Source organism: Acyrthosiphon pisum, chromosome A1 (genome assembly GCF_005508785.2).
Source record: "Acyrthosiphon pisum isolate AL4f chromosome A1, pea_aphid_22Mar2018_4r6ur, whole genome shotgun sequence".
NCBI lineage: Eukaryota > Metazoa > Arthropoda > Insecta > Hemiptera > Aphididae > Acyrthosiphon > Acyrthosiphon pisum.
The window spans coordinates 26315306-26327622 of record NC_042494.1 but is presented as its reverse complement, the minus strand read 5'-3'; the positions used below and the strand labels follow the sequence as shown (position 1 = coordinate 26327622).

The 12317-nt window shown below is 28.8% G+C and overlaps 1 protein-coding gene across 1 annotated transcript in view; it reads left to right on the top strand.

The window, feature by feature from the left end:
* Positions 1-65: 65 nt before the first annotated feature.
* LOC100168315 (cytochrome P450 4C1) overlaps positions 66-12317 on the top strand; it is a 24873-nt gene continuing 12621 nt past the window's right edge. Inside the window, exons 1-3 of the mRNA XM_029486860.1 lie at positions 66-280; positions 8058-8263; positions 8378-8487. Of these exons, the coding sequence (XP_029342720.1) occupies positions 8059-8263; positions 8378-8487 (315 nt within the window). The 5' untranslated portion in view covers positions 66-280; position 8058. The remainder of the gene's footprint in view (positions 281-8057; positions 8264-8377; positions 8488-12317) is intronic.

The window sequence follows — 12317 nt, the reverse complement described above, 5'->3', positions numbered from 1 at the left end:
TTTAAATCTAATAAATCGTTTATAAATTCGACCTCTTGCCCTTAGAACGTAGCTAATACATAATATTACCATAGTCCATTAATGGACAATTGTCCATAAACAACACGTACACTAAAATAGTAAATAAAATAAATATATACGTATCATTAAAATTGAAATTATCATATTATATTTTTATAATTATTTATTTTAAGTTATAACCCACACGCGAAAGGCACAACTAAATAAATTTCAAGACTTAACACTCAAGAGTCGAGACTGTAAACACTGTATGTACCAGGTACCGTACCTAACACATAATATTTTTTTGTCACGCCTGCACCGAAAGTTTGGTTTTCGACCACGGTTGAAGCGTTCCGGGCGGAAAAGAGGAAATCCCCGAAAGTGCCGGGCGGAAAAGAAGAAATCCCCAAAAGTGCCGGCCGCCGGGCGCGTATCCCCTGCACAACCAGAAACTAAAATGTATACCTACCGGCTACCACGGTCCTTCCAAAACATAAACTTTTGGTTACATCTTAAATTTATAGTATAACCTCCTTGCATGACGCATTAACATTAAACATATTTTGTAGAATAGTCTATAATTGTTGCATAGATCCCTGCATAACCTTTTCCATGAACGCAGGGTCGTGACAAAAAATAGTATGTGTGGCTCACTTCCCGCCCTTGCCACACAATGTACTATATATTGTTAATTGATAATTTATAGGTAATATTTGATATTATACATAGATGCGGGTGTCAGTGGAAATTCCCATTTATGATATATCCATCACAATGTAATTATTACAAGAAATATGACGTATTGTTCAACATTATTTTCACATCGATTTAACATAAGTTACTGTTATAATAACAATTCGAGTAGGCTTTTGATTGTTGTATACATTTTAGAACACTATTCTTGGCCTCCATTAATCCATAGGTAATGATTTTATAATATTATTAAATCAATAACTCGTAGTATAATATAGGTAATCCATAGGCTATTAACAATAACTATTAAAATATAACAGTATAGGTACCTAATTATAGTATAACCATCTCATTTTGATGTAGGTGTTTATAAAAAAATATAGGTAATAATTATAATTATAAAATGTGAAAAAATACTAAAAACCAATTTTTATTATGGGGGCTCCCCTTATAAATCGGGGGCCCCAAAGTTTTACTTTGCTGACTTACCCGCTAGTTGCGCCACTGTCTATAAGTAGGCATAACTATAATTCTATTTTTTGGATTCTCAAAAATATCGGTGACTAGCTGATCCTGTGCACTTTGCTGCCCGTTAAATGTACCAACTCTATAATATAACTCAAACTTTGTTAAATTTGTTATTTAATATTCGGTGTATGGTGTTCAAAATTTATCTTAACTTTTTCGTTTTCCGGAATAAAAATTCTTATTCGCAGCAGTATATTATCAGGTCAGCAACGTGCTGTTTGTACGTTAAGTGTATGATTTAACTCTAAAGTATCAAAGTTATATCAAGTTTGCCGTATCCACCTATGGTGGATTAATATAATCAATACAAAATCCTAACCTAACCTAACCGTATTAATATCAGATGAATAAAAAAAACCAAATTTAACTATTTTTAAATTAGCCTGTCGTCTTCCTAGAAGTCTAATCTACACACAAACATTCATTTATATATAATAATGATTATAATAATTGTTTGAATTATTTATTTGAATGTTATTTATTTTTAGCCAGCGACTATTTCTTACTACAAATTAAAATTAAAAAATTCACACAATATATATCTTTATAAATTGTAGCATATTTGTTATTCTGATGTATAAGCTATATCTTATTGTAAAGTTTCATTAAAATCCATTCAGTAGTTTTTACGTGAAAGAGTAGTAAACATACTTACAAACTTTCGCGTATATAATATTAGTAGGATTCAAGGGAATTTTTAACAAATGTTTTTCATCTGGAATATTCCCTAATTTATTTAAAACGTCACTAATAAAATATTATCCCTTCAATTAAAAATGGTGATGTAAGACTATGTGACAATTACAGACCAATCACTTTGACATTAACAATCAGTAAAATTTTTGAAAAATGTATAAAAACTAGATAGTAATTAAATTTCTAGATAAAAGTAATTTTTTTTAGTAATAATCAATATGGTTTTAGAAAAGGATTATCTACCAATCATGCTTTGTTATATGTCACTAGGTTTTTTTCTGAGAATATTAATAGGTAATAATAACAATGTCTTAGGAGTATTTATTGATACAAAGAAAGCTTTTGATTCTATCGACCAAAATATTATATTAAAAAAACTTTAGTACTGTGGTATACGAGGATTATCTTTAAATTTTTAAATCATATTTTCAAATAAAATCCAAGTGGTGAAAATAGAAAAAATTTTGAGTAACGAGATTGAAACTCCTTTTGGAGTACCACAAGGCACAGTATTCGGTCCTATATATTATTTTTAATCTATATTAATGGATTATTAAACCTAAACATTGATGGTAAAATTAATTATCTGCTTTGCGGATGATACAGTCTTATTATCTAATGATTAATCCATAGATAAACTTTATGACAAAACAAATGACGGATTATCATTAATTAAGCATTAGTTATATAATAACTCATTACAATTAAATATTGAAAAACCCTGTTATTTACATTTTAGTATTAATAATTTATCTCTGGGAGATATAAAATATAATATTATTAGGAGTAAGAAATTTATTTTGAAAAAAGTAAGTTCTATAAAATATCTCGGAGTTTACATTGACAATCAACTCAAATGGAACATTGATATTAATTATATAAACAATGTTATTCGAATTTTTTTTTTTTTTAGTATTTTGAGGAATGTCTTATTACCTAATTTGAGAGTCTTAACATACATTAGCTTGGTGCAGTCTATTATTACTTATGGTCTACTTTTTCGGGAGGTGCTTACAAATCACCTAAAGATATGCTAAATTCTACTATAAATTCTCTATTAAAATCTATATTTTTTAAGCCAAGGATATACTCTAGTCATAATACCTATTTTCAAAGATTATAATCTTCATAATTTTAATTCTTTATATTTTAAAAATGTATGCCATTTTATATTTAATTACAGAGATATTATTGATGCATCTACACATAATCATAATACAAGCTTTAATAATTCTATTGGTATTATTGTTCTAAAACCTAGAACTAATTTTAATAGATTTTATATTCTATTTGTGTTTTGTAAAATTTGTACTACCTAATCTAAAAATTAATTTACTTTCTTTTGAGAACAATTATATATTATTTAAACCATACATTACCTAATTCTATTCATTTTGAAAATCTCTCACTTAAACTGTTATAATCAACATCATTAATTAAATTGCTCAAATTAATTCTTTATTTAAGTTTATATTATGTACCTATTTGTTAATCATATATTGCTATATATTAATTATAGGAACTTAAAAGCATTTTAATTTTTAAAGTATTATAGGATACTTTTATTTCTAAGATTTTATAACATTTGTAAAAATAAAGTGAAGTAGTTAAACAATTAATATTACATTAATATATTATAGCTGATTAGTAAGTTAGGTGTTATAATGAAGGTGTATGGATAAAGTAGCGACTCGGGAATGAATATTCTGGGAATACTTTATTTAGCTTCTAGAATAATAAATTATGGCGGCGTAAAGTACTACAGTATACAGTAGTAAAGTGGCTAACGATTATGCGGCGCCAGTGAGGCACGGCATATAGGCATTGTCGTGAACCCAGGTTCAATAGTGCCTATATAATAAGTGGGTTATTCTCCGCGGCCCCCTCCATCCATCAAACGTAAATATCACATAATATTGTTATGATTGAAATTTGAAACTGTCGGGGAGAAGTTTTACTGAATCGGCGACTGTCGTCCAAATTACTACTAATTAATTTTACATCGTAATTATTACTATTTATAGGTTCTAGATTTTGTGGACTTCAATAATAATAAACAAAGAAAACGATACTTATAATATATTTCAAATTCAGATAAAAATACTTAATACATTTTAATTTTAAATTTATTATTATTTACAAGGAGCTAGTTTTTTTAAGGGGAGACGCAGTCTCAAAGTCTCCTCTGATGAGCCAGTCAAGCCACCACTTACTCCTTACGCCGTGTCCTACGTAAATCCGGCGAGTCCAACGATTTCTATTCTGACCATGCTGTACCGCCGCAATATGATGCGACCGATGCGACTAAATACAAACAACAAACTGTTTTGTTTTATGTCGCATTTGTCGGATTCACGTCGGACACGGCGGTAGAGTATAGTGGGTTGAAGCTTCCCGCAAGTAACTATGGTCAACATAAATCTAACACTTCTATGAATTTAACCCAAATTTTTAGGAAAAAAGATATTGCAGTATCTAATTTGAATAGTATTTAGTATTTACTAGGTTTATCACAAAACTATACTGTCATTTTAATATACTATTATACGTCTTATTTTAATTTATTTTCAATGTTGTTAAGGCTAAATATATATTATTAAAAAAATGTATTTATTCATATTTTATTTAAATTAAGGTTTTAATTATAGTGATTATCAACCTATAGGGCTTGTTACATACTAAATGTGCGTCTTATACAATATTATTTTATTTTAGATTCTAAGCGGAACGACGAATGTATTGATTTTACAATAATGTGTTGTTTTTTTAATTTTTTAATTTTTGTGTCTGTCACCAATGTTTGCTACAGTAAAAGCTTCGGTTTTCTTAAATTCTATAAACTTGTTGGGCCGAAAAGCGTGAAAAATTAATGCAAGGCTCCTAATGTATTGTTACAATGACAGTTAAAAAATATAAAATTACAGTCATAATTTTTTTTTATAAACATTTAAAGTTCAAATTTTGACAAAAGATGTAAACATCACGAAAATGTGCGAATTATTTCGAGTTAGAAATTCATTAACATTTTTCTTCATAGAAATCTAGTTTACAAGATATTTTGATGTCTATAAAAATATAACATTTGAACATAAAATAATTTTAGAAACTTACAAGTCAATAATTCCGTACTGTAGAATTCTGTGAATAGGTTCATGAATTCATGATACAGACATATAGTAATAGTATACTATATAGCTGACCTCGTACACTTCGTTGCCAGTTAGGACAACTAAAAATTTCAACTCTTATTATATTGTGATTCAACATTTGTTCAATTCGCCATTTAATATTCGGTGTAATGGTGTTCAAAACTTAAAGATGTTCTACTATTATATTATAATCGTAACCAATGATATCACCCACTTTGAGAAAGACTGGTTTATGGTACATCGTACATCCTTATGATTAACATACAGATATACAAATTTTTTCGTCCGATTTTGTTCGTAATACCTTAGACACCTTTCTTGGGGAGCCTAAAGCCCGCTACGAAAGTTTTATGACAATCGGAAAAACTCTGTATGAATGCAAAAATACATGTTTATGTTGATTTTTTTTTTTTTTAGATAGGTATTTCAAGTTCACATTTTTCAAAATGTTGGCAAATTGTTATTTATATAAAAAATAACGAGTTACTTGATTTTGTTGTAATTTAAAAAATATTATTTATTGGGATTTGAAACGGCTTTTCACAATATTAAGTGAATAACAATACTACTTTTTACTTTAGACAATGGAATTAGACTAATAATTAGTCTTTAAATTATTTTAAGCTGTTAATAACATGGACTTATATTTACATCGTTCCATGCGGTGGTACGTCGGAATTAACTCTTAAGTTGATAACAGCTATTATAGTAATACTATAAATTATAAAAACTAAAAGTGAGTGGTATCATGGGACACCCCACACCCGGTAGAAACGAAGTTTCTTTTCCAACAAATATTATAGATTACAAATACAATTTAGTGGAACCATTAAAAAAAAGTAAATATCAATAAGTAAATGTATTTAAGTATTTATTGAATTTAAGTAAATGTGAAAAATGAATAAAAATGATAATTATAATTATTATTTATCACTATTATATTAATCATATTCAATAATCGAAACTACAGGCCTGTGATAACTGAAATATGATGTATAATATTATGTTTGTGATGTAATTTTTTCCAAATATCTTGAAAATACTGCATCAATAGTGGTGTCATCTCTCGTTGTAGATTCTGCTGGATTGTTTATCAAATGTAAATTGAATGTGTCCATAAGGAAAGTTGTAAATGTCTCCGATTTCTTATTATTGTTAAAGTCAGCACCAAATTGTTATAATTTATAAATTATAATAATTATAAATACATAATATGCAATTAGGCTATTTCAAATTCTCGCGTTATACCGTTTTTTATTACCTAGTCTATACCAAACGCGACGAATAAAAAAATATAATTACAACAAAGGTAATGCACTATGCCTATGCAGGGATATAATAATTATCTAGTGTTTGAAAATGTCATGAAATTTAAAATTTTGAAATATTTCAATGAAATATTTTAATAAATGTTGTTCTATTTTTAAATAAGTTTTATATTTACATAATATAATTGTCATAAATTACCTTCATAACTGTATAGTACCTGTATGTATACCTAACCTTTGGAATTATACATTTAAAATGGTATTCAAAATTTTTAAATATTTTCATGTTTAAATGATACAAGTAGGTATACAATATTATATTGTATATTATATTGTATATTGTATATTATATACCTACTGTATTTATACATTAGAATTTAAAAAACTGAACATTGTGTTAAAAAAATAAATAAATTGTGTTTTTATTTGTGTTAAAAAAAATTTTAATGTTTCACCATATAGTGAAATATTTCATACTTCAAACCACGAACTACTACATGTAGTAGTTCGTGCTTCAAACACTAGATATATGCAACAATCAGATTATTTTACGAAAACAATTTTATGAACATGCAAGGAGGTTATAATATGTATATAAGATGTAACCAAAAGTTTATGTTTTGTAAGGACCGTGGTATAGATTTCAGTGTCTGGTTGTGCAGGAAATACGCGCGATATGCGCGCCCAGCACTTTTGGGAATTTCCACTTTACCACCTATAGGCACTATAGGGATTCCCACTTTACTGCCCGTTGCTTTCCAACGTTTCAACCGCTATCGAAAACCAAACTTTCGGTGCAGGCGTGACAAAAATATATTACGTACAATTCAATACTTATATAATATTATACTCTGTTCCATCTAAGAGTGAACCACTTGGCTGACCAAAACACGTTTTTTCCGCGCATTCCCACCACAATCCGGACATCGGTGAGAGTTTTAACACGGGCGCCCGACGGTCGACGACGGCCGGCGATGTCTGTCCGCCAATCACAGAACGTATAACTATCGCATAGGGGATCAGGCACTGTTCGGCGGCTCAGTCTGCGTGCGCGAAAGCGGTTCACTCTTAGATGGAATAGAGTATACCTATACTTATTAGTTATAACTTATATATTTTATTAATTATAATAATTATAAATGCATAATATACGTAGTGTAGTGATATATATTATCAATAATTTTATTATATTATCAATATACGCAAGATATTTATAAATATAATCAATCTATCTTACCGCTTCCGTTTTTTTTTTTGTTCCACACTTCCATCCTACCAATCGATCTAATAATGCAATAATAATTCAGAAAACTGATCTGAATTCGTTAGAATGTCTATTTGAGATCGGTCAGACCACATTTTAAGATTTCTGATTTAAATTCCGAATAATCAACGTTTGAAAATTCCGAAATTTCAAAATATTCAAGCTAATTTTTTAGAGCTTGGGGGAGTGAAATTGGGAAAAGTGGACTTAGCAATCTCAAGTAGACATAATAAAGAATTCAAATCGGTTTTAAAAAGTATTATCGCATTACTAGATCGGTATGATGGAATAAAAATTGGATGTTTTGGCTAAAATAAGTAATAACTGTTTAATATTATATTATAAATTATATTATTTCTTCAGAACGTTTTTTCCCGACTAACCTCGCATCGTGCCATAAAAACTTTGTTTCAATTATTAATATATACGATAAATAATTTATTTTATGATTATTAGAATGGAAAATATTATACAGTCAGTAAGAGATTTCCGATTGACAACTTCAGAGGTAATTGTTTACCAGCTAATTGTTTGTTTTGTTGTCATTTGGTGTCAATTTAAATGGATCCGTCGGAATTTCGAAAGTGTGGCCGCAAAAATGAAAGGACCTAAAGGGTATCCATTTATTGGCTCATCATTCGACTTCATCGGAACACCCGAACGTAAGTAAAACAATGAACACTTTTATAAGCAAATATTGAATAATATAGTCTATTTATACCTACCTACCTACTATATGTAATCCTAACCTACACCCATATCTATTTTGTTTTTAGAGGTGATGGAAAAAGTACTTAAAATAGACGATAAATACAGTCCAGGACCCATTAAAATATGGGTTGGCCCATATTTTGGAGTTATCGTTATCAAGCCAGAGGACGTGCAAGTAATTATTTTTTGAACAGTTAAAAATAATGTACAGACTGATTTTTTAAGTATGCTCATCCCCATTTTCCCCTTTAACAAGTATATTTATTCAAGTTCTATTTTTTTAAATTTTTAACTTTTAAGTATACCTAAAGATCATATTTTAAAATATCTGATATTTATATAACTACTTTCTGATAGTTATTGTAATACATAATATGAAGAACATTTAGAATTCAGCGTATAATATTGGTGTATTACTATTATAAATCAACATACCTATACAACGTTTGCTGAGAGAACACGCCGGTTCTGCGCATGCAGACTGACGGCTGCTCGCTCGCTGAAGCTCAATTTCCCCCTCCAAGATGCCTAGTCGTCGCGACGACGATAGGCGACCAACGCCGATGTTAGCGACTCCTGTGGGCAGCGCGTCCTGCCATCGGCAGCTATGGTCTATGGGTACGTAAGCGAGGGGATGCGCAAAACGAACAGACTTTCGTCGGGCCGCGGCGTTTTCTCTCGGCGAACAGAGTATAGGTAAGTACTAATTCATAGGCGCAATTGCGCAAATAGGTAGTTACATTGGCGGGGGCTCAAGCCCTTTAATATATTTAACAAAAATTCCCCCCCCCCCCCTTTCACACCAAATAAAAACATAACTATTTTTTTTTTTTTTATTAGCTACTAGTATAAAATGATTACTTATTAATGCACATATTATATTTATTATTAACTAGATAATTGGTTACAATATTAAATTTATTCTTCTGCTGGATTTGGCAAAGTCATTTAAAACTGAGACGCTATCAATATTGATATCTTTTTCAATATTAATTATCCCTAAACTGCTAAATCTTTCTTGGAGCATCGTTGATCGCGTCCATGTTTTCAACCTCCTCATTGCGGAAGACTGAATACTAATAGAAATAGACAATAGTGCGTACAGTCCGTACAAAGTACAAACATATTATAACATAATTTTCTATGGTACAGACTAGGTACGTTGAGAAAATGTGCCAATAAGTAATAAGTAATAACAACTGACAAGACAACAATAAACTAATAACTAATGTCTAATAATAGTAATAATCATGAACTAATAAATAATAATAAAATAAGCTATGACGTTATGTCGGCAATATGCTTGATAATCGCTGGAAAACCCGCTAGCTGTTTACCAGCTAACCCGTATAATATACTCGTATATTTATAAGTCTTAGGCTAGGAACACATTTTAACGCGCGACATGTTAACCGTGCGATAAAGTCATGATGCACATGACTGTTTTCGAAATATCGCGCGATATTTATGTTCCCAATGTTTCATAAATCAATTAATCTATAATTAAAATGTAAAAAAAAAAATTATATTGACCATATTCTACACTTTTACAGTCATAGTTAGTAATCGAAAACAACATTTGATTATTAATAGGTACATTAAATTTTAATATAAGAGTAAATATTGGGGGGGGGGCTTAGATGGAATCAGGGGGGCTTATTCCCCCCCCAAGCCCCACCCTATTTGCGCCTATGGGTACTATAAGAACAAAAACCGATCTTAACTCAACATTTATTAATATAACTAAGTATGTTTTAAAAAAAATTAAATGTTTATCAAAATTATTATAGACTTTTATAATGAACTCTCTAAATATTTAGGGCCGATTGCACAAAACTATATTGGTTCAATAAATAGTTATTGTTCCAATAAGTTGAGTTATTGAATCGATAAAAATTAAAATACGTTGCACAAAGTTATCGACCATTAGTCACTATTGAGTATTGATCCATAAATTTATAGGCCCGATTTTGGTCCAATAAGTTTTATTGGTTCAATAAAATAAAATTAATGAAACATTATCAACATATCTTCTGTTATCAACATCTTTATATTATCACAGAACAATATTATCAAAATATTAATGAACCATTATGGTATGTGGCTCAAAATATAATAATATAAGAAATGATTTGTGCAACGATTTTTAATATTTATCTATCAATAAAATATTTTATCAAACCGATAAAACCTATAGAGCAAATAAGTTATAGGATCAATACATTTTTTTTTGTGCAACCGGCCCTTAGTATATTATACTATTATATTTAATTAATACACGTAAACGTGTAGTATTGTAGTAATAAATATAATAATATGATTGGAATATTTTAATTTATATAAATACCAATTACCAATGATTATTAATATAACGCTAATTTCATAATTTACTTTGCATATAAAATGTAAAAAAACACCATCATATTATAACCATTTTAATATAGTCCTAAGTATGTCTGAAGTGGGAGGAATTTGTGTTGTCAAAAACTGGAGCCGCGCGTATGGAATTTACGTACTTGTACAACGGGAACCAAATAGGCTTTTGTCAGTTTATGATATTATATAATATTTGATTACATTTCTTTAAGAGAAAAAAAGAGATTAGATTTTAGAGATAAGTTAGAAATTACATTTGACATAAACTTAACTCAATAAGTTAAAAGTTAATAGGGAAAGAAATATTGACTTATTTCAGTTTAAAAAAGTTAATCTACTTATTATAATTAGTATGTAATTTTTTTTTTTGTAAACACGATTTACCTTTTAAATTTTTAAATTTTTAAATATTTTAATCACTTGATATAAAATAAACTAAAATAACTATTGTAAATTTGTTAGTTTAGACTTAAAAGTATATCCCAAATAATTTTTATGTATATAATTTAAACTACAATCAATTTGATTTTAAAAGGGGGCTGTAGCGTGATTCATTTTCGTTCGAAAACATAGCTCACGACTTCAACCACTACGCCCAATATAATGTTTTGATATTAACTTTAAAAGCAGATTTAAATTTTTCACTAAATTATCTATGCTTTGACAATTTTATTTTTCTGATTTTTATTTTATTTTACTTAGAAAATTAACAAATAGACTAAAAATAGATCATATTCATAATTCAAATTTAACAGACAGTTAAAGCATAGAAGATTTAGAGGAGAATTCAAATCTGCTTTCAAAATTAAAATTGGAACATCCTACTGAGCGTAGTGATTGAAGTCACTGGCAGTATTTAAAAAAAAGTGTTTGTAATTTTATAAAGTAATATAATATGTTGACTTGTGCATACGTGTAGGTAAAATTACAGACGTACATTATATTCGGTCACTATGATACCCGGATGCCCCTATACAATGTGATCGGTACTATGAATTACACACACTAAAGTTCATTTACTTTCAACACATTCACAAGACCCGGTCATATAAGCTGAAATAAAAAAATCCTAGTTTTTACTCCTTGGAATGGATTACGCTCCAGGCTCCAGCCCCTTATAAATTATTTAGTGGATGATTTTCTTGAAAATTCTGATGTATATCTAAATTAAAATTCTAATGAGTAGTTTACTAGTTTCTGAGTTATTAAAATGTTTATAGTTTATGCTAGGAATAATAATCCTTGAAAATGGTTTTATAAAAATTTAAACAATAATATGTAATACTAGATGTATTTATTTATACTTGATTATTGTTCAAACTATTTATATTGGAAGATTAACTGTAATTTATTACTAATTACTAAATTTTTCAAATCGTCTAAACTCCTGTATCTACTTAACCCACTACCATATACGAAGTTGTATATTTCAAATACCACTTTTTTTGAAATTTGATTTGATTATTCAAAATTTAAAATAATATATCTTCTGAATAATTTAGGTAAAAAATGGTAGTTGTTATTTGAAAAACAGAAGTTTGTATTGTCACAGAATCATTTTTAAGTTGTAAGAAAAATCTCGGGAATTTGAAAAAATGGTCTTCAAGTGTACCTATTAAAAAATCCAAA